Genomic DNA, 24,116 nt, shown 5'->3' on the forward strand with positions numbered 1-24,116 from the left:
CACAAACACACACACACATCCATAAGAAGTGACACCCAAAGCCACATATTCTAAAGTGAACATCAACACCTTCACACTAGACAGCATAGGTGTCAGCATTGGTGGATCTCCTTACAATAAAGCACTATTAACCGTTCAACTGCAGAAAAAGAAACATATTAACAGTGACTGCGATCCTTCTTATTACTTATCCATATTTCGCATGCTGAGAAAGAAACAAGTCATGAATACACGGTCACGGGTACAAAACGAAAAGGAAAGGATAACAGGAACAAACACACGAAAACGAAAGAAACAACAAAATAGACGGCTATGCAGCATAGGTGGATCTCATTACAATAAGGCTCTATTAACCGTTCAACCGCAGAAAAGGCTCCATATTAACAGTGAGTGCAATTCTCCTTATTACTTATCCATAGTTCTAAAAGAAAAAATGTCTCGACTCCAAAAACGCAAAGCTCAACTAAAGCTTCTAACTAACGATGTACCTAAAAGTAAAAACTTTATGAACTGCATTAGATCCTACAATGGTTCATTTGCTTTTGCATATACCGGAGTAAATATCAGGCCACCAAAAGGCAATGGCCCATACTACTTTCGCATATGTGCACAAATACTGCATCGCATTGGAACAGTGCACCCTAAAACAAATCAACAACGCAAATATGCACAAATCTACATCCTAGATCCACATGACGCAAACTATCAATCAAAGTGCTGCATCGCAACAGGCACGGATTCAAAACGAAACACCACCCGTCTCAGACATACGTTAATGGCAGTGAAGGCTACAACGGGCTTCTCACACAGCACAGGCAAATCGATTACAGCTCCAAAACAACACGTCCCAAATACTACACATGCAACAACGCGCCTCTCAAACGGCACAAGAAAAACATACACCAGTAAAATTCATTCGGATTAATGAATGTCATTTGCAATCATTGTCATTCAGTTCACTTCCCTGAAGAAACAACTGGAAATACAAGTTATACATTTACACGTTGTTGTCAAAAGGGTCAAATTAGACTGCCTTCTTTACATTCATATACTGAATATCTACAGAGGCTTATAACTGACGATGTACCTGAAAGTGAAATCTTTATCAACTACATTAGATCCTACAAATCGGTATCCACTATGAACATTAATGGTGGCACTGCACGTGACATCCGTCTTGAAAAAATGTTGTTTATTGATGAATGTTCAATGGCATGAAGTCACTTACTCAACACCATTCATAAACTTCTACAAACGTTTATGAATAATAATATTCGATTTGAAGGAAAGGTACTTTTATGAGGAGGAGATTTTAGACAGTGATTAGCTATTCTTCCAGATGCCATGCACTCAGCTATTGTTCAGTGCACCTTAAAATACGCAGACAATTGGCATTGCTTTCAAAAGATACAGTTAGTAAAAAAGATACGATGTCCAAAACCAGATCATAACAATTGCTTATTACAACTGAGAGATGGTACACTCACCAATACAGCTGGACTTCAGGCACATATTATTACAATTCCTCAAGCCTTTATCTGCGACAACTTAGTTACAGAGACATTTCGAACAGCAATCTCATTAGACCAAATGCCCCTTTTAACACAACGCACTATATTATGTCCAAAAAATATTAATATGGAAAACATAAATACCCAAGTCATTGCATTACTTCCTGGAGAGACACAACTCTTTCTAAGCTCTGACAAACTTGACTCTGATCACAACAATAACCATCTTAAATGACCTTACAAGTTCTGAGCTGGAATTACCTTTTACACTTAAACGGCGTGTACAAAGAAATTTTCAAATAAACCTTTACACTGTGCCACACACTTTATTGTTTGCTTTCTATTTGCATCATCTACACCGTCACACTATTCTATATCTCATTCATACATCACGCTCTTTGTCATTCCCAACACCAGGGGTTGGCGAGCGAAGCGAGCAGGGGGCGGAGCCCCCAAGTCTGACAGAATGCATGAACATACAAAAGAAGTCAGGTCAGGTTACTGGTTTGAGAGGACTATGGCTCTGGGAAGGAAACTGTTGAGGTGTCTGTTAGTTTTAGTTGTAATTGACCTGAAGCATTTACTGGATGGGAGTTTATAGAATAAGTGATGAGCTGGGCGAGATGACTCCGTGCTGAACCTTTTGATCTGCAGGATGGCCTCTGGCATAAAGTTGAAAACTCCTGGTCAACAGATCCATTATTGAAGGAATGATGAGGTTGTCGACCTGCCGAGTTCCAGAAGTAGCCAGAAAGAGTGGCATTCATCACTTGTAAAATCAGCAGTTGCCATGTCCCCTGCTATGGGTCTACTTTGTTTTCCACACTGAAATGTAAATCATTTATTTTGTAACTGCTCCATCACATCCTGAGTGCCCTCTGGTAAACAGCTGAATTCAATCAAGACCTGGACTGCCAGATTTAATAAAAGTTCATACCCACAAGTTGTGAGGGGCATGAATTTAACATCATGACCTTAAGGGCCTTCTCCATTAATTGGAAGAATATGTCTAAGTGTGTTTTTTTTAATTGATTGTTTGAGGGCTAATGGCAAAGAATTTATTACTTTTGTCCTCCTGTGATTTGTTTACTGTTGTTGTGTTACTTTTATAAGCTTAAATGAATCAATTTCATGCAGTTGATGTGACTATGGCTGTAACGTATTTGCCTACTTTTTCTTCAGGGCTTATTTGCAAAGTGATAGTGAATCTCAAGTTGGCTTCCTAGAATAAGAAAGGATGAATAAAAAATAAAAATATAAATACACAAGGTGGTTTTCATTTTCATAACTATGGAGAAGTTGGCTAAGTTGAATAAAACTTTAAGAGGACCACTTTTGCATCCATGTGTTTTTGTTTTTTAATCAAGTAAGGATTTAGCTGTTTCTCACTAATGAAGGGGTTTTGTTTTTCTGTACTCTGTAACACTAATGCGTATTGATTTGGTTGTTTAGGCAATTTTAGCTGCTGATCATGCAATATAGATGTGATCTGGTTTAAAGCAAGGTGTTTCTGTGTTGAAGCTTTTGGGATTTTCATGTTGTTTCTGGTGTTCATTAAAGTTTCATTCCTAGTCCTTAACTGGAAATTAAGAAATGCTCCAAAAGTGGTGTGACCGACTTCACAGAAAATATAGTTTAGAAGTAAGAAATTGGGAAATGTTCTTTTTCACTCTTAGATGGTAAAGTCCTTGCAAAATAATCGTGCAGTATGTCATCCTCAATAGGATCTGTGATCACTTGCTCACCTACCCATGACCGGAGGTGTCTGGTTTTACGCCTAATAAGTCTGTCGAATTGCATCCTGAAACTGAGGGCTCTCATGGAGCGCAAATATAAATATCGGCAGAGTTTCTTTACAGCCTTTGTCGATTTTCGTAAAGCGTTCGACTCAGCGGATCGAGCTGCCCTGTGGGACATCCGGAGACTTTGTGGAATCCCCTCGAGGTTGCTGGATATCATGGCCAGCCCGTACACTGATACTGTGAGTGCTGTGCTGAGTGGAGGCAGAACCTCTACGTTCTTCCCAGTTGATTCTGGGGTTCGTCAAGGGTCTGTTTCTGCTCCTACTCTGTTCGGTTCTTGTATGGACTGGGTGATGGGTAGGGCTGTGGGGCAGCTGTTAATGAAGATAATTTCACTGATTTTGACTTTGCTGATGCTGTGATCTTCACGGAGTAAATGGAGGCTCTGATCGGGGCTCTCGAGAGACTGAGTGAGGAGTCTTGAGTGTTTGGGCTGGCGAGTGTCCTGATAAAAACTAACATCCAGGCCATCAATGAACTCTTGGGCACAGCCATCAGCAGTGTGTCTGTCTGAGGAGAAAATGTTGACCTCGTCGAGAGTCTTCACTTACCACGGCAATGACATTCATGTCTCTGGTGACTCTTCCTATGAAGTTAGTAGACGGATTGAGAGAGGATGGGTGGTCATGAGGTCACTGGAAAAGGGTGTGTGGTGCTCCCGATATCTCTGCAAAAGAACGAAGGTCCAAGTCTTTAGTGTCCTGGTGCCCCCTGTTTGTCAGACATGGATGCTATCCAGTGACCTGAGATGAAGACTGGACTCCTTCAGTACTGTGCATCTTCAGACAGTCCTTGGGTACCGCTGGTTTGACTTTATGTTGAATGAGTGGTTGCTCACGGAGTCCCAAATGAGGCACATTGTGAAAGAGCGTCAGTTACGGCACTACAGACATGTCGTTTGATTCCTCATTGTTGAGGACTCAAGTAGCTGGACCGGGCCAAGATGGTCATTTCTGCCGGGTGGAACTGGACCGCTTGTCTGCCTGAGGGTTGCGGTTGCCAACCAGGATCCCGAGCTGTTTCATTGTGTGGTGGGTGTAGCCTGATATCTCCTTGTGCCCATCACTGCACTGATGATCTGTAACTGCCCACAGCCCTTCAAGGGAAAAGGCGAGTTTAGAAAGTGGATGGGTTAATGAAATATGGACTTATTTAGCCTAGGTTTTGCATTTAGAGTGTTATAATTATTAATAAGAAGAAAAAATTGTGAAGACTATTTGTATCTCCTTTATCCTAGGAGCATTAAATATTGATAATGAATAATGAGATTCGTTTTGCTGTTTTTGCCGTTTAAATTTGCCCACTGTAACTTTTTTCCTGTATGCTTTTTCTCTTTAATACACAAAAAAATTTTTGGGGTCTCTTGGAATCCATATTCTAATTGGCACTTGACCTTCATCTGTACAGAAGCTTAGATTATTTAGTTATTTTTCCCTTTAATTTTTGTTAAGTTTCATTTCTCACTCTGTACCATTTTTAAGATTATTCCAGTGCAGAGAAGTGGAAAGACAGACACAGCTCATTGCCCATTGTATAACTAACTCAATGTAAAACTTTGTATTGGCAGATTCCGTCTCTGGATCAGGGTCTGGGTCTGACTCTGAGCAAGAACAGCCCCGGTCTGTGAGCAATGCTTCAGGAAGTGAGAGTGAAAGAGATGGTCACAATGACGACGACGATGATGATGAAGATGACAGAGAGGCTGGGAAACCAAGTAACAAGGAACTTTTTGGGGACGATAGTGAAGATGAACGTGGCTCTCAGCATAGTATAAGTGATAATCGGTCAGAAAGGTCTGATAATCGCTCAGAGATGAGTGTGCATTCAGAACAAGAAGACAATGATCACTCGGAGGCAGAACAGCACAGTGCTTCAGAAGGGGAGGAAGAGGAGGATGGTGGACAAAGGTCTGAAGCTGCCAGTGTTCATTCTGATGCAGAAAGCCATCAATCTGAGGCCCCCAGTCCTCGCTCTGAGGGAGGAAGCCCTCAATCTGAGGCTGGCAGCCCCCGTTCAGAAGCTGGCAGTGCTCGGTCTGAGCCCACGAGCCCCCATTCGGAGGCTGGCAGTCCTCGTTCTGAAGGTTCTGGAAAAGAAGCACAAACGGATGATGAGAAGTGGGAGAGGGAAGTTAAAAGCGATCAGTCAGATGATGAGGTTAAGACTCAGCACTCAGATGATGAACAGAGACGCTCTGATGATGAGGAAGATGAAGACCAAGAGCGGAAATCAGGTAATAATTAATCACACTTACAGTATGTTATACAGTTCTGGAAGTATGTTACTGAATGGAGATTGGTTACATTTCACAAATTTTCTTCTGTGTTTATGCACAATACTTAAAATATTGAATGTTTTTGATACCTTACACAGTTTCATAAATAGTATAGTGCCTTTTTGTTTCTGAGCCTAATTACAAATTATTTTGCGCTGCTGCCTAAGTCATCTACTATCCTTTTCCACACCCCATAGTTGACTCTTTGGAGTTGTTACGTTTTCCCCTTTGTCTGCACGTTTTCCTCTCCGTATGCTTTCCTCCCATATCCCAAAAAATATGCATGTCTCCATGTAAAATTGTCCCCAAGTGTGTTTGTACATGAGTGGACTCTGTGATGGATTGGCGCCCACAGGTAAGGCTGTTTCATGCCTTCTGCCCAATGACGCTGTAATAGATCCTGATACCTCATGACCCCAAATTTGAAAGAGGCAGCATAGAGATTATTTTTAAAAAGTAGGTGGCATGGCAATTCAGTGTTTAGAAGTATATGGCTCCAGTGAGTTTTGACCCTGTACCTGGCCACTGTGTTTGAGGAGTTTGCATGTTCTCCACCATGTTTGCGTAGGTTTTCATCTAGAAGATGTGTGTGTGTTTGGTTAGTTGTAATGTGTGTGAATATCTGTAATAGGGCCCTGCAGTGTTCCAGACACATTCCGGGATGGGCTAAGGTGATCCTGTACTTCTTTAAGCTTGACAGAGAACATTAAGTTTTGTTGTGTGTTACCACAAAGTGCTTTAAAAAGCAGTCTGTTTCATATGGCCCTGTTTGTAGGGAGCACTACTGTAAAGTAGTTGGAGAGCTATAGTGCCTACCACAGTGGGCAATAACCAAAGAGTGCTTTATTTGAGTTACAGAATGTATAGTGGGTAGCACTGTTTTATAAATTATATAAATAATTTTTAAAGGTTCTTCACTGCTCATTAACAAATGCTTGTTTTAATGTATAGATTTGGTCCATGCACTGACCTCTATAGTATTGTCTTTATTGAAAGACTAGTTTCCTTCTTATTTAAAACCTTACAGCCTTCGACAGTGCATTGTATGAGACTACTCTCTTTATAACAACATGAGAAGTTTGAAAGACTAGTGGTGTCCATTCAGTCCATCGAGCTCTTTTGTTTAGCTAATAGTTTGGTATTCCTAATGTCATCCAAATCCCTTTTGAAGGATTTCAGGGCTTCTGCTTCAGTTACGTGATGAGATCTTTTGTTCCAGATTTCCACAACCCTTTGAATGAATGTTGTTTGAGTAGTTTTGCACTTTAGGAAAGTAAGTTTATTTTATTTTTTGTTAATCCCAAAGTGGAGAATATTTTTGTTTATTGTTGACATTACAAAATATGTGCCATGAAAAACTAATGCACAAATCAGTTCAGTGATAAATTTAGAAAAATTGTCTTATGGAGTGAGTGTATTAAATACCGTATTCAATTGAATAATTTATTTAACAACAGTGTCTGCCAAAGGCAGTGACAGCGAAGGCGAGTTTGTGAGGCAGAAGAGCAAAAATGTCATCGCTTCAGATTCAGATTCGGACAGTGATGCTGAAAGAGGAGAAAAAGGTAATTGTTCTTATCTCTTGCTAGATTAAAAATTTAATTATGAACCCCTGTTTATGAGTTCTTGATGAAAATAGGTACTATTCCTTCACCATCTACAAATACCATAAATAAGTCACCTCCTGGGTGTTTTTACATCTAGAATAGCACTTGTGCCATTCTAATTCCTCATTACCCTCATCTAAGTTGCAGGGCACAGCAAGATTTCAAAGTAGCGAATGTGTGGCTTTCCCTGATGCCCAGTGCATCCTCCACTATGAAGCACTCTTAACTGATTATATAATGAGGCAATACTGAATGCTGGCTGCAACTGTAAGAATATGTGGTCCCCAGATGACTCTTTATCTCTCCCAATGCAACTCTGTTATCCAATATGCCTTTTACACTCTCTTACAGAATGGATATCTATCAAAAATGGAACGGCCAAATATTTTTTTTAGCAGATTATGAAGATTTATTATTAAAACTACACTGACTTTAAACATATTTTGCATAGTCAGCATAAGGTATTTAAAATGACCAGATGTCAAATCTAACGTAAACGTTCATGTTAAAATGAAATGTGTTTTTATGGCTGTTTAGAGCTTGATGTAGTGGCAGATGATGACAACGGGGTCGGCTGTACCATTGTATTTAGCTCCCACTCAAATGCTTTCATCCTCCTTAACTAAAATATGAATATGTCTGAAGAATATATTTGTTAATAGCATATCAACACTAATGCAGAAACATATTAGTTTAATTGTATGTTCACAAGTTTAAACACTTTATCTCTCTTTTAGAGGTCAAACCTGCAGCTACTGATCTGTTTGGAGAAGCAGACGATATTTCTTCCGACAGTGATGCAGAGAAGCCACCAACCCCTGGGCAACCACTTGTGAGTGAAGTCCTGAGATGATATGTAGTCCCCTGTGCTTATGAATGCTGTTGCATTCAGTAATTGAATTTTTTCCTATTGCTCTTGGAGTGTCTTTAAAAATGCTAGCTATACATATGTGTTATATTTGATGTCCATCCAGCTCTGCTTCTGAATAGTGGCAGGGTCTACAGATTTTACTTCTAGTCACTTGCTTGTAAGGAAAGGTTTGTTGCTTTTAATCCCATTCTTTTGTGCTTTTAGAATTTTTGTTTCCATATCTCTTCTCTGTCTGAATAATTCTATATATTTGTGAAATGTTCTTTTAGTCATACCTGTATAATGTGACTGACCATTTTCTTTAAGGAAGCATTCTTCAACTATTCTGATTTAAAACAGGAAAAGGAAGATGGAATGGATGTGGATCAGCAAGAGGAGGAGTCGGTTCCAGAAACTAGGATAGAAGTTGAAATACCTAAAGTGAACACTGATTTAGGAAGTGATCTCTACTTTGTCAAATTGCCTAACTTTCTCAGTGTGGAACCAAGGTGAGATGCTGTACCCATTATGCATTCTATCTATCAATCTATCTATCCATCCATCTATGTATCTATCCATCTATCTGTCCGTCTGTCCATCCATCTGTATTCAGTACAGTACATTTTGATGTCAAATATGCAGATCATATTAAATCATTTTTGCTTTGCACCCTCCCCCACCATAACCTATTGTCTATGGGGGGAAGGGGAACGAAAGCTTTAGATTCGTCAAAAATTTCGATCTCTGGTTTTCGAGACATCTTGACGTTTTAGGGTCCCATGATACTGAAAGCATCAATATATTGATGATGTGTGTATGTCTGTGTGTCACAGTTTCTTAACAATAGTCTAGCTAAAATGGCTGGACGGAAAAATACCAAACTTAAGCCTGTTATGAGATGACGATGCGCTGATTAGTATTTGAGCCAAATCGTGCAAGAGAAAGAGGCACTCTAGTGGAACCCTCAAAAACCATAATTCTGCAATTAATTATGAATTCTTTTCATCAGTTGCTATCATAATGACCTATTTTATGATCAGAAAGATCCGCATCAGAACGGTAAATAATTACTGAAATGTTATACAATTGTTCAGGTAACTTGGTTCCTAGGGTGCAAAGCCCACTGATGCTTATGTCTGACATTTTTCCTTTTAATTTTCAGACCATTTGACCCACAGTATTACGAAGATGAATTTGAAGATGAGGAGATGTTGGATGAAGAAGGTAGAACAAGATTAAAGCTAAAGGTAACCTTCTAGAGAAATGTTTCTATGAACTCCTCTATGTCTGAGGTTATGTCTTCATTTTTAATTATAGTAAGATAACTCTATTAAAGACTAGCATGTAATTTTTGGAGGTTTGTGACACATACATTGTGTTAATAGTGCTGTCTTTTGGCTTCACTTCCTAAATGTTAGTAATGTAGCAAAGTTTTTGGGATAGTGAGTGGATGTCATAATTTAGTGACCTTATTTTTGTGAGTGCTATATAAGTAATTTTGTCATCTACTGTAATTATGATCTAAACCAGTGTTTCCCAAACTCGGTCCTGGGGAACCCTTGTGGCTGCAGGTTTTTGTTCCAACCGGATTCCAAATCAGTGACAACACCTGATAGCACTGATCTCATTTAATTAGCTGTTTTTTTTTTCTTTTATTCGACATTCAGAAAAGCACAGCAGCATGATTTTTACATTTATAAGACATTTAGAAATATTTCTACTTCTGCTATAGATTTAAATGCTTAACTCTTTTGTTGATTTCAATATACTTTGCACTTTCTCTGTGCAGTTTTTCCCCCTTCGTTGTATCTTAATAATGACAATTTAAAACGAGCAGTTCAGACACCCAGGCAAACACTGAAAAATCAAAGGCTGCAAAAACCTTAGTGTCAATTCCACTGATTAGTAAATAATGGATTAAACAATTAGAAGACCTAGAAAAGTAGAATGAAAATCAAGAAAATACTGTTATATAGAAATGTATTTTTTTCTTTTAACTGCTTGGTACATTTTAATATTTTTTTTTTTAGCAAACTTAGTTTTCTATTTTTTATATTGTTCCCTAAACACAGAACTTGGAAAATATCAGTTCACTTAATTAGCCCAGGAGTTCAATTAAAAACAGAAGCTGTTTGGAACAAAAGCCTGCAGCCACAGGGGTTCCCCAGGACCGATACTCTTTGTTGTGATGAGTTGTGATTGCAACACTAGACAACTCACTTATTTAATTTTACTGATAACTTTAATATCTGAATTATGAGATTCTTTGTTTTTCATACCTGTTAGGTGGAGAACACAATTCGGTGGAGAATGCGCAAAGATGAAGACGGAAGTGAAATCCGTGAAAGTAATGCCCGAATAGTCAAATGGTCAGATGGAAGGTGCGTGTATTGATTTACTTTATGTTAATTCTAAACAAGGTTAAACATGGTTACATTTTTGCTTTATTGGGCTGTTCTTCACTGGTTTAAAAAGCTAGGCTCAATTCTCAGCCATGTTTTGGTGTGGCTTTAGGTCATTTTCTGTGTTTGTGAGACTTACTTTGTTTTTGTTTTTTTGTTTTTTTGATTAATTTAGTTTCTTCCCACTTCACAAAGAAATCTGAATTGGGTTGGTGTGAAATCTGAATTGTGTCTGAGTGTTCCCCAAGATGAACTATCAGTCACTACAGGTTGATAATTGTTTTGTGTTTCTTGCTACTGGAACTGAGTCCAGTTTTCTGCAGACTTGAACAACATTCAGAGAATGGATAGATGGATTTAATCTTGTCACTTCTGACTTACTGATCTGTTTTGGATGGCACTATAATATGTGTATTGCTCATGTACAGTATTTAGTGAGGTTTTACCCATTTGTACTATACTATTCTTCGTGTAAATGTCAGAATTTTCCTTGTGTTGAATATTGTTTCTTTATTAGTAGCAATAATTTTTATATACAAAGAATGTTTTTTGTTAATACAGGTGATGGGGGTGGGATTATTGGACTGGGGAACAGAACATAGTACTGCAGATTAACTTTTATTAGGTGCTTTTTAGTGTTTTGGTTTAGTCTGTTTAGTTTTATCTGGATATAGTGCTATACTAAAACTGCACAGTAGGTGGTGCTGTTGCATAGGAAAATAAAAGTGAAATGGCAATTAAGTGTAGTCTTTACAGGGGCCTTCTAATTTGCTGTCTGTTCATATTGTAGTATTCCAGGATGTACCAATTAGAGAGATCTGCTACTTGTCAGCTGTGTCACTGGGCATTATGGGGCTAGCACATGCAACATTTCTTTTCAGTGAAGAATCAAGTGCTGTGTGATAGTTGTTTTCTGAATGTTATGAAATGAAAACATTAGTAAACAATGTTTGAATTTCAGTGCACTTTAGTTATTTTTAAGGGTTCAGTTTTCTTTTCAAGCAAGTCACTATAAAGGCAATGAAAGAGTCTGCAAACTCAAAAAGAGAAAAAAGTTTACTTTCATTCTTTCTGAGTAATAAGCTGTATACATGAAAACCATTCTTCTTTAAACCTCTTTGTTGTTGTAAGATGTACACATAACTGTTTGTGTAACATGTGCAGCCTAAATTACAGCTTTAAAAAATCAGTTTAACAGCCTCAAAGCATTAATTAATGTCCCCATTAAATGAACAAATATAAACAGTTTGAATACTGTGTGTGTTTAGTGTGTGTATGTATGTGTGTGTGTGTATATATATATATATATATATATATATATATACACATACACTAGTCATTAAGCCTGTTACAATAACGGGTGCTAGAACAGTACTGCATAAACATTAGTAGGTACAGTCTTTATTTTTGCAAGAAGCCTAAAGTAAAATCATAATAAAAATAGAAATTTATATGACAATACAGTAAGTATAATTAATATTACATTTATCCTCTCCTCTGTGGCTGTTGATTGATGTGTTGTGTCTGTTTGAAGATCTCCTATCCTGCCTCTCTTTATTTTAGCTTGCTGTGGCGTCTCTCCAGCAAGTACTATGCAGTTCCCCAGCAAGTATTTTAATCTGTGCTGGCGTGCAGCTGATTATTGTATGTGTGGCATCACCCCAGCAATGGATTTTATGTGCGTGAAAATAAATCCACTTTTAAAAGTCATCCTATTGTAATATCATGAAAATTCATATATTTAGGAAAACCCCTTCAAAGACTGACACTTTACCGGGCCAAGCTTCTTAATCGCAAATCTGACATCCTCAGAGTGAACACTTGCACAACAACAAACACTAATCCCACCTCTTTGGGGAAGCTGGTCTCCGCGTCTCAGTACCCGATTGGATTTTTCGTGCCTTATGTTTTAGGTGTTACCTCGTTTACCGAAATCCGATTGGATCGGCTGCGAGATATTTTATAGGTCCCACCCTCTCTGTCTTGTGTGACGCGTCAGGCGGACTTTGAAGCATCTGCTAGAGGCAGGTGACTCTGCCACTCATTCTGCCCTTCCCTGTACTTCTGCCTTGTCCGTAATATGCATTTAATTTTCTGTCACAACAGTGGGCAATCAGCAGAGTCTCCCCAGGAACTGATGTAATGTGTGGCGCGCAGCTGATAATCGTGGCTGTGGCGTCTCTCCAGCAAGTACTGTGCAGTTCCCCAGCAAGTATTTTAGTCTGTGCTTTTATGCAGCTGATTATTGTATGTGTGGCGTCTCCCCAGCAATGGATTTTATGTGCATGGCCGCGAGTACCCAATCAGCACTCTCCCCAACAATGATGTCCTTTATTAAAGAGTGGCCCATGCATGCGCACTTCACCAGAAGACACACACACACGGACACATGGACGCACACAGGGATTTTATTAAAGAGGAGATATATACATACATACATACATACATACGCACGCATGCACGCACGCGCACACACACATGCTGTTTAGATATAATTTTATACGTATTACTGTTATGAGGAGATCTGCAAGTAAGAACTTTATTTCTTTACTTATTGACAGTAGCTTAAACTTTAAATGTTTAAACCTTTTCAAGTTACATACAGTAATAATAATAATAATTCATTACATTTATATAGCGCTTTTCTCAGTACTCCAAGCGCTATCCACACAGGGAGGAACCGGGAATATGAAAGACTGGAAAAAGATATTCAATAATAATTCTATAGTTTTTTTCCAACCTATTCAGGTTTTTCTATATGCACAGTAGAGTCCTTGAAGTAATAGTATAAATTACTTATTTGTTGAAATCTGCTCATGTAAGGCACTCTGTCTGTTGCCTGATTTGCAATGAGGGCCAAGCAAAGTGCAATGCAATGTATGTTTTCAGTGAAGTGGAATTTCTCCTTCAGCCTAGTTGACAACCTATAAAACAGCAGCAACATTACCTGTTTTAAGTAATAATTCAGTCAGTTTTAAGAATAAGAAACTTTTAATGTTCTCAGAAAAACAAATTTAGGGATGCCTTGCAGTATTTGTTTGAAATTCATATGTAAAACAGAATACTGTTTGATCTCTGGATTGAAAATAACTGTGGTGTTGAATAATTATAGACAACCAGAACAAATCTGGATTTTTTTTCTTCTTCTTCTTTGATAGCCTTTGCAAGCACTTAGCTACGCATTTTGTAAATTGGTCTTTCTTAAATAGCAAGCTGCTGTTCAGGTTATAGGCTAATACGACTACAGTCATTTGTTTGCTGTAATAAAACATACCAGTATTCCACCACTCCCAAGGTCATTTACTTTACCTGTAGCTTCTTGGACTTCATTCTCTGCATTCCCACGTGTTAGCTCTGTGCTTTGCCGGAAGATGATTTCTACCACTATTCTTTTAATGGGATGAATGTAGAGAGTCGGCTTTCTTTTAACGGATGTCATCAGCAAGCTGTAGGTTTTTCACATGTAACAGCTGAACATTCATAGGAAGTAGTGTGTTAATAATCCTTTATGTTGGTACTGCCTAAAATTTTAAGTGGCCAATTGAATGCACACATTCATTTCGAGCAGGGCATTTTGGGATTTAAAGGGGACAATGGCATCTGTTATATCAAACACTGTATAAATATCTTTACATCTTTTTTTTTTTTTTTAACCTGCTCATCCGTTTCAGGGTCACAGGGAGCCAGTGCCATCCTGGCAGCAGATGATGTAAGGCTCAATAAATCAATCCTTGATAGAGTGGCTTGCAGTGTAAATAACTAATGTAAAGAAATGAATGAGTGCATTAATGATTTTTTTTTTTTAATCATTCTTACATTTGTTGAAACTTGACATCCCACTCTTTTGCCAGTTACTTTGTTTCCCACTGCAGTTTGATGTCATCCTGCCTGCTAATAGAGGCATTCTTATTTTATGTTTTCGTTATCTGGATGACATACTGCATCATATGTATGTTAGCTACTTTAGACATTTGAGAGGAAAATTGTATTCTATTGCCATTAGATATAATAAAACTATGGTAGCAAGTGTAAAATTCTTTTTGAACTTTGATGATTTCTTGTTGTTGCTGCTGCTTTTGACCTTCATTAAAATTCAAGTTTAAAAGATTTTAAACCCGTAACAAAGAAAAACAGAGTCCATTAGGACTGGTTTGACAAAAAAAGTTGTTTTCATGACCATCAAATTGACACTGTGAGAATGCTGGAAAAAAGTGGACAAAAATGTACATAACTAGTAAAGGCTCACTGTACTGTGCAACTTACAGCATCATCAGCAAAACTGTAGAGAAAAAACATAGTGCAAGGATAAATACTATATGCAAATGGAGAGACAAAACACAGCTGTGTGTGTTAAAAACTAAACTGTACTGTGCAATTTATAGTGCCACATTATGTGTAATATTGCAAAAAGTCCAAATATGACACCCATCCATATGTCCGTATTAACTGTTGCAGATGGCATTTAAGCTGTACATATCTTGATTTGGACAACTCTTTGCTCGGGAGGAAAAGTATTGTAATGAGAGCCAAGACTGGAGAGGTCTGCTTCAGCTGGCACACTGACACTAATGTACAATGTGCTGTAGTTGTCTTACTGTAGCATATAATAATAAAAAAATACTCAACACCTGCTTTGTATTTTAAGCTACAGCTGACCGTCCCCAGCAAGTGATTTCATGAGGATGGATCTATGATCAGACAGCCCTGCGGAGGCAAACAGTGTCGTATTGCAGCATCCCAGAAAATGAAGCATGGATTGACATACATATTCTTATATAAAAGACTTTAGGGAATTCGATGAATAAATTTTAGTTTTCATACTATTGAAAACATGTGATAAAACATAATAAAATCAGGGAAAAAACATGTCAGTTTTTTTTTTATATAGACATTGAACTAATGTGTTCTTTCTTTTTAGTATGTCCCTACACTTGGGCAATGAAGTGTTTGATGTCTATAAGGCGCCACTTCAAGGAGACCACAACCATCTTTTCATTCGACAGGGAACTGGTCTGCAGGGACAGGCTGTATTCAAGACCAAACTTACGTTTAGGTATGGAAATGAAGTTAATCAATGAAGAAAATTTTAAAAAACTGTCAGTTTTGTATTTTGGGGTGGGGGGTCAGAAAACTTTATTTCACGTCATTAATATTTAAGTGTAAATATAACATCTGGATTGTGAAGTTGTGTTTATTTTGTTTTAGAGTTTCTCTAATTTTATACCCATTTTATTTTAATCAGAAATTATGTTTAATCTAAATAATAGGCATGTTATTACTTTTTCCATTTCTCTTTCAGACCTCACTCAACAGACAGTGCAACTCACAGGAAAATGACGCTTTCTTTAGCAGACAGGTGTTCTAAGACCCAGAAAATTCGAATTCTGCCAATGGCAGGACGAGACCCAGAATCTCAGCGTAATGAGATGATAAAGGTATTACAGTTTTTTAAAGTGTGTCATAATGTATGAAGGAAAATATGTAAAGTAGACCGGGATTGTCTGTAGTGGGGTATTTGAATACCACTAATGGTGCAGATTTACCAAAGCTGCACATACATATACTCACTGGCTCCTTTATTAGATACACCTTGATAGTGCCGGGTTCGAACCCCCTTTTTGCATACAAAACTGCTGTAATTCTTTGTGGCATAGATTCAACAAGGTGCTGGAAACATTCCTCAGGAATTTTGGTCTGTGTGTCTGCTGCAAATCCACAAAGCAAATCTCCCTCTCCACTGCATGTCAAAGGTTCTGTGTTGGATTAAGATTTGCTAAGTTTGGAGGCCATTTGAGTACAGTGAACTCAATGTTATGTTCAAGAAACCAATTTGAGATGATTTGAGCTTTGCGACATGGCATATTATCCTGCTGGAAGTAGCCATCAGAAGATGGGTACACTGCAGTCATACTGCAGTCATAAAGGGATGGACATGGTCAGCAACAGTACTTGGGCATTTAAACGATGCTCAGTTGGCACTGAGGGGCTCAAAGTGTGACAGGAAAATATCTCCCACACCATTACACCACCACCAGCCTGAACCGTTGATACAAGGCAGAATGGGTCAATACTTTCATGCTGTTGACTCCAAAATCTGACCCTACCATCCAAATGTTGCAGCAGAAATTGAGACTCATCAGACCAGGCAAAGCTTTTCCTAACTTTGATTGTCCAAATTTGGTAAGCCCATGCAATTTGTAGCCTTACTTGCCTGTCTTAGCTAACGGGAGTGGCGCACAGTGTATTCTCCTGCTACTATAGCCCATCTGCTTCAAGGTGTGATGTGTTGTGCGTTCAGCGATGTTCTTTTGCATTACTTAGATTGTAAAGAGTAGTTGTTTGAGTTACTGTTGCCTTTCTCTTGGCTCAAACCAGTCTGGCCATTGTCCTCTGACCTCTGGTATCAACAAGGCATTTACTCCCAAAGAACTGCCGCTCACTGGATATTTGCCCTTTGTCAGACCATTCTCTGTAAGCCCTAGAGATGTTTGTGCCTGAAAATCCCAGTGGATTAGCAGTTTCTGAAATACTTTGGACCAGCCCATCTGGCACCAGTCTGGCCACATTCAAAGTCACTTAAATCAGTTTTCTTCCCCATTCTGATGCTAAGTTTGAACTTCAGTAGGTTGTCTTAACAATGTCTACATGCCTAACTGCATTGAGTTGCTGACTTGTGATTGGCTGATTAGATATTTGGGTTAACAAGCAGTTGAACAGGTGTACCTAATAAAGTGGCTGGTAAGTGTTTATTTGCTATGGTAAATGCATACATAAAGAGGAAGGCTTTAATACAAAGTTTATAATCTTTTTTTAAATCAGTTTTTTATTATTAAAATCCGGAGTAGATGGTGTTACCTGTGAAATATAACACAATGACACATTGAACATAAAAGTAACACCCTGATTGACACTAACTCCATCTTCCCACCCCAAATTCCTTACAATAATCAGGACAAGTGATAGTTCAATCATCACACTAAACTACCCTGGGGAAGCAGAAAAAGACGTCAAGACAAGGAAAAGTTAAAAAGACACTTAAGTTTCAACCACCACACTCCCAGTTGCTCTAGGGAGTCTTTTCAACACAATACTGCCGGTGTAGTACCAGAGGATGAACCAGCAGATGAGTGCATGCACACAGCAAGGGATAGGTGAAGTAGTGACAGTGGTTTTATTAAAAACAATTCAAAAAACAATGTCCAAAACATTGCAGTGTTCGAAATGTTCATTTAGTAAATATTCCAGTAAAACGGTGAAAGTCTGTGAGTTTAAAAGGAAGACTTAAAATGAGAATAAAAACCAACGGTTATCGGATCAATATGTCTTCCACTTATAGACGAGCCCCACACAACTCCTTCTTCCCAGCTCACCCATTGCTCGCTCAGCTGGCAGAGACTTCAGCTGTCTTGGCTGTCACAAGTGGCGTCGGCCAGACCGCTCGGGGTCAGCTGTCCTCTTGTCTTCACTCTCGCTTACTCCGGCATACCTCAGATCCATAGACAGGATCCAATCTCAGTCGAACCCACTCCACTACAACAGTTAAGTGGGAATGATCTGCCCCTAGAGCACCAATCCTTTGCTCCATCATGGGGCCAACAACCGCACTACCTTTACCCATACTGGCTGGCGTGATAGCTGGTCCTATCACTCCATCCCAATGTTGTTCTCATGGCTTTTCTGTTCTGTCTTTCTTCTCTTCCCATCTGTCCCACGCAGGCTCCTTTAACCTCTGCTGCCTAATTGGGTACAGGTTCTAGGAGCCACTTCCTCCATGGCATCATTGAGGTGTCTGACTGAGCCTCCTGCCTGCCAACATTTACTAGGCGCAGTCAGCCAGTTCCCCAGTTAACCATGGAGAAAAACACACTTGCGCACAGCCACACCTGATTGGAGAAAGCACCTTCTTGTTGCATGATTATTTATTTAAAATTAGCACAGCAACACGGACCACTTATCACACAAGGGGGATTACATTCAGTGGGATAGCGGGCATGCTTCTTCATCATGAAGCTTTTGCTTATGCAAGATTTATCTACGTGAACAGCAGAATGCCAATAACTTTTAGTGTATCACATTATAAAATGAGAATGGCCATCTGCTTAGAACAAAATATTTGGGGTCCTTCCAACAGGAAGCGTGTAATAGTTAGCAGCTATTATACCCAAGCAGATTAACTTTTGGTGATGCATAAAGGCAGAGAGCTCAGAGAAGTCAAGCAAAAGAATTAAAAACAAACAAAAAAAAAAAAAAATGGATTGACCCAGAAAATATAATTAAAAGTTGGCGGGTACAATAATTAAAATCCAGAAAGCCAAATCAGGGAGGCAATACCAGTACTTATCCGTGAACATGCTGGTCACATTGATTAGGCAGAGATGGCAGAAAGGAAAAGGGAAAGGATACACTATATTACATTTATAATTCCTGAAAATTGTTGTTTACAGTGTAAATGTTGATAGTAATTTTGCTATTCATTTTACTTGGTTTACAAATGCCCTTTATGAGTTGTATTGTGGCATTATCACCACTAGGAAAACCATGTAGTCTAGAGATCATAAAATAAAATATATTTTTTAGAGAATCTTAATCGAAACTGAAGCACAGGAAAAAAAGATGCCCAATCTATTTCTCTGGATATGAGCTAATAGTTCAGTTATACAATTAAACAATGAAATTATAAAATTAACACAAACACCAAACAAATGGATAAATGAAAGACAAGTCTGAATTTACACAAGAAAACAAAAACTTACAATACAATGCACAATGTTACAAGACATTAAACATCTGACCGCCTATCTATTGTAAATATGGTTTATACTGAAATTTTATTGAAGCTGCTTTTAAAGTGAGAGGCTATTTTCTGCATTTTTATACTGCATGTGTCATGCTAAATTGCATTCAGTACTAAAAATTTTTTTATTATACCACAAGGTTTTAGAGGAACAATATTCTTTGATTACCTCTTTTGACATTACTGAATATTTCCATTGAATATTAATGTTGCAGTCATAATGAACAAATTTAGCAAAACATGGCTGGTAAAATGTCATGGATTTCAACTAATACATAAAATCTCATGTGATTCAGCATGACTGCCATACCAAGTTTCGTGAAAACATTTTCAACAGCTTTTGAAGACAATACTCTAACTTGTTTGCATGTGGTCAACTTTTTTAAACCAATGCCATTTTTTTTTTCTTTTTTACAACTTTACACAGAAACATTGAAATAGTCACTGCAAAAATGTTCACATTAATTTTACAACCTTCAAAATACTTTCCCACCTTCATGAAAGGGCAGAACTCATTTTAATATGTTAGAGGGTTGTATGTTTTTCTTTTCTCTTATTATGTGTGTGTTGCATGTGGAAAAAATGTGTGCTTTGCATTAGATGTTTGTGACAGAATAAATTAAAGAAATATGTTTATGTATTTATCTAGTATATACAAATAGTGATTCAGATGTAATGCATTATATTACTGTACCCTTTTTTGAAAAAACAAAGTGTTTAGTTGATAGGACTATATAATAAATGTGTCAGAACCATGATAAATAAGAATAATGTGAGTTTTTCTCAAACAACTGAACATAACCTTTTTTAAAAAATGAAGAAATTTCAAAGTAATAATGAAAACTGCAACAATAAGAGGTTTCCCATGCACCATGTTTGTAAGGCTAGAAAGATTATTTAAACCAGTAACTGGTCCTTGAAAGAAGTCTTAAAACGAAAACTGATAGGACCTTTTCACTTCATAGAGACTAGTAGCACTGCTTCAAAAGTAAAGTATAAAATTGGCTTTATAGTATTAAGTCTTTAAATTATTTCAGTTACTTTAATAGTATTTCATATGATCAATGTATAGGCCAGCATGGTGGTGTAGTAGTTGGCACTGCTGCCTCATGGATTCTGTGGCCTTATAGTCCCCACTGTTAACCATCTTTAGAAATAGAAATGTAATCTGCTCACATGTGTTGCAATTTAAGTATGGGAAAGGCAACTCTTAATATTCAGGATTTTTTTTTACTGTATACATTTATACAGTAACCCTTCAAGAGCTTGAAAGAGCAAAAAAAAAACTGCTTTCATTTTTTTTTTTTTTTTTTTTTTTTTTTACAATTGAAGCTTTGTTTGTATTATGTTTTCATTTCTTGTGCAGTTTCCTCACAAACAGACTGTACAGGTACCTGTTACTGTGTTTGTATTTGGTCACTTCCACAAGTTTTGTAATATTCAAAGTCAAGAGTGGAATATTATATATTAATATATTGTAAACATTGTTTGCAAAAAGTGTTAAATAGAAATATATATAGATAGATGAATAAGAAGAGCAGAAAGTTGTCTTTGCTAAGTATTTCCTTTTGTTGCAGATGTAATATGATGGACTATCAGCAAAGTGCATTATTAGCATGCAAGGGTTTTCATTTTAAGTGATGTTATTTTGCCTAAGTTAGCTTCATTCTACTGGTCTGTGGGTAAAAGGGCCTATCTGATTCAGCGAAATATTCAGCTCATTTTCCTAATTACTGAGCAATTCCCTTCATTGACATTAGAGTTGTCTTGGTTCAAACCATTCATTTCACTTGATTAAATTAAGTCCCTTCACATTTACATTGGGGAGAGCATACGCGATCACATCCATACAGATGAGTGATTACAGTATACTCAATGCTTCTTGGCTGGGATGTATTTGTGCACAGTGCCATTCACAATTATCACTCAGATATGTGCAGAAAGCAGTATATGTCTGAAAGGAAAAGGGGCTAATCAAATTGGTTACATTGGAGAGAGTCTTTAGTCTGTTAAACCCTTATGTAAAAAATCCAAAAGCTCCTGACTTGTCTTCCTGTAAGTGTCATGGTGTCATTATCAAGTGAGGCTCCCGAGCATAGCCAACATTTTCATTGTAATCCTTATGAAGCTCATTAAAAAGCAGTTTAGGGCCTTGTTTACAATTATAGCAGCTAATGTGGTAGATGCATTTTTAATTCCATCTGACCTTTTTTCCCTTCAGAAAGAAGAAGAGAGGCTTAGAGCTTCAATTCGAAGAGAATCTCAACAGCGTCGAATGAGAGAAAGGCAGCACCAAAGAGGTCTCAGTGCCAACTATTTGGAGCCTGACCGTTATGAGGAAGAAGATGAAGGTGAAGAATCAATCAGTTTGGCTGCCATCAAAAGTAAATACAGAGGTGGAGGAATTAGAGGTATGTTCATATTTTAAAACTCATCATTTTTTATTTTCAATTTACAAATAATAAATTATTTGTTTATGTATGCACTAATTAATTGTGCATGTGCTTTTATATGATGTAATCGTTAAAATGAATTGTGCGTTACCACGTTACTTTCTGCAGGAGTTAATAAAAGAAAATAAAAATAATAGAAATAAGTAATAAGTGAAATTTATCTTTAATACACCCACTCATCATATGATGACTGATGCTGTAAAAAAAAAAAAAAAAAGATAAGTGTGTTCTAATAATGCAGATCACTTCTCATGTATTTGTTCAAGGGACAAATTAATATATGCATAATTATACAGTAGGAAGCAGCTGGTTTGCATGACTACTTATTAAGGCCTACTTAACTGTCATAACATTGGTTCTTTTAGTAAACAGAAGTGGTGATTCACTTACAGATTTTCAGCTTAGAAATGTAATAATATCAAATACCCTGGGCGTTTTATCATAGATTTACACACACTACGAGCCATTTCAGCTCAAAGATTTGCACTGTGACACCAACAAATGGCCAGCTGGCACTTGACCACAGTGCAAATCTGCAAACTCCCATACTTTGTGGTGTGAGTCCACAACAGAACATTTGGTGAGAGCAGTGAAATATGCACTGCGGACAGGTAGAGTGTTAGTGCCGGTATTTCAAGAACTGAGTGAGGGACAGCTCTACTAAGGTCACCAGGAAGTGCTGACCTTACAGTGTTCAAAAGCGGTTCCTCCACAGCTGAGACTAGGAGTTCCATTAGCTTACACTGTCAGGAGACTGTTTGCGGCTGAATTCTAGCAATTCATCACCATGCAAATCTGTTAACTTGGATGCTTCTTGGCATGGGTCCACATAAATACAATAGGTGATTTTATTTTAGAAGTGGCAAACTTTACATTAGCTTTATCTTAAAAAGAATATTTTTAAAAGGGCTGTGATTTGTTGCTCTGTGTGAAGGGCACTTGCTAGAGAGGAAGCGGTGGTGCAGGAAGAAAGACGGGGCTTGGCCTAGCACTAAGAAGAAAAGGTAAATTTAAACTAGAAGTGGCCAAGTAATAAAACATGAATTAAAGGGCAGTGTCTGGGCCAAGAAGCCCTGCAAATAATGTCTTAAGAAGGCAACAGTTGAGCCATCGAAGGAAATAGACAGTGTTAACCGTGAAGTTATTGGGGACATAGCCTTCCCCTAACTAAGAGAGAAGAAGCTGTGGATGGTTGACAGAAGGGCAGGATACCTCCTGGCAGACACAAACAGAACATGGTCCTAGGTTGGGAAAATGGCACCATTCTACTCTTTCAGACGCGTCACCCATTTAGGTGGCAGCCAATTTTTCTGCACTGGAATGAGTGGGAATTTGTTGGCTTCTTTAGATGGGTAATCATTTGGTTTAAGAGCTAGCTTGCACTAAGACAGAAACTCTGTAGTATGTGGAGAAGACCAGTGTAGTGTGGTGAATAAAACAGGTGGTGAATGTTTATTCTGCAAATTAGCAAGTCATCCTACAGGTTAGACAAGGTTTCAGTATCTGTACAGGTAAGCCCACAGTGGCAACAGTGTTTTAATTTTCTTTTTTTTTCCTGGGTACTTTGAGTTAACCTTTATAAAATTTTTCTTCCTTGTTTGTTTTTGCATTCAGTAAACATTTTTTATATGGTTTGCCTCTTGGTACAGCACATGTGTATTTCATACACCATGCAAAAAAGCTATTCAGTTACTCTGAGAATATTGAATTTGGACGGCCAATTAAAATTTCTTTGTCAATTTCATTTGTCTTTTATTTCATATTTAGCGATTTATTCAGACAGTATGGTGAAGTGGCTTAGAAATTGAACATCATACCTCAGGGTCACTGCTGCATATTTGCCTCTGTCACTTGGCAATATTCATAAATAGCTTATTTGGAATACCTTTCTTGTAAGTTGTTTTGTGCATCACTGACTTTTAATGATGCAATACAGAATACAGATCAAATGGTTATTGGTTCCTATAATTGTGTTTGTAAGATGTAGGACAGCATCTGAGCTCCATGCTTATTTTTTCAGAATAGTAGAATGTCTCCCATGATTCCACTTGTTAATTCATTATAGCTTGGTAGATGCAATAAGCAGAAACACTGTACATTTTGAGCCATTCTTCGCCTTTAACGCTGACGTCCAAGGTTCGATTCCTGAGAGGGGATGCAGTGAGTGTGTATGCCTGATGAGCCCAGAATTAGGGCGAAACACGTGTCGCGTACTCTGCATTATTTGACAGTAAAACTATTTCAACCATATATATACTGTGTGTGTGTATATATATATATATATATATAGATAGATAGATAGATAGATAGATTACACTTTTATATATAATTTTACAGTATTTGTATTGTCTCCATGTTTGTTATTTATAGGTAAATTTTAGTACTGTTTATCGGATTTCCCATTGTGATATTGTTAACAAAA

At 37.8% G+C, this 24,116-nt stretch overlaps 1 protein-coding gene across 1 annotated transcript in view; it reads left to right on the forward strand.

Moving 5' to 3' along the window:
* leo1 (LEO1 homolog, Paf1/RNA polymerase II complex component) overlaps positions 1 to 24,116 on the forward strand; it is a 34,363-nt gene that overhangs the window by 9,537 nt on the left and 710 nt on the right. The window contains exons 2-10 of the mRNA XM_028823125.2: positions 4,881 to 5,546; positions 7,046 to 7,153; positions 7,933 to 8,027; positions 8,406 to 8,554; positions 9,208 to 9,292; positions 10,332 to 10,426; positions 15,366 to 15,500; positions 15,747 to 15,882; positions 21,463 to 21,652. Coding sequence (XP_028678958.1) covers positions 4,881 to 5,546; positions 7,046 to 7,153; positions 7,933 to 8,027; positions 8,406 to 8,554; positions 9,208 to 9,292; positions 10,332 to 10,426; positions 15,366 to 15,500; positions 15,747 to 15,882; positions 21,463 to 21,652 — 1,659 coding nt within the window. The remainder of the gene's footprint in view (positions 1 to 4,880; positions 5,547 to 7,045; positions 7,154 to 7,932; positions 8,028 to 8,405; positions 8,555 to 9,207; positions 9,293 to 10,331; positions 10,427 to 15,365; positions 15,501 to 15,746; positions 15,883 to 21,462; positions 21,653 to 24,116) is intronic.

Source organism: Erpetoichthys calabaricus, chromosome 17 (assembly GCF_900747795.2).
Source record: "Erpetoichthys calabaricus chromosome 17, fErpCal1.3, whole genome shotgun sequence".
In the NCBI taxonomy this organism is placed as follows: Eukaryota; Metazoa; Chordata; class Cladistia; order Polypteriformes; family Polypteridae; genus Erpetoichthys; species Erpetoichthys calabaricus.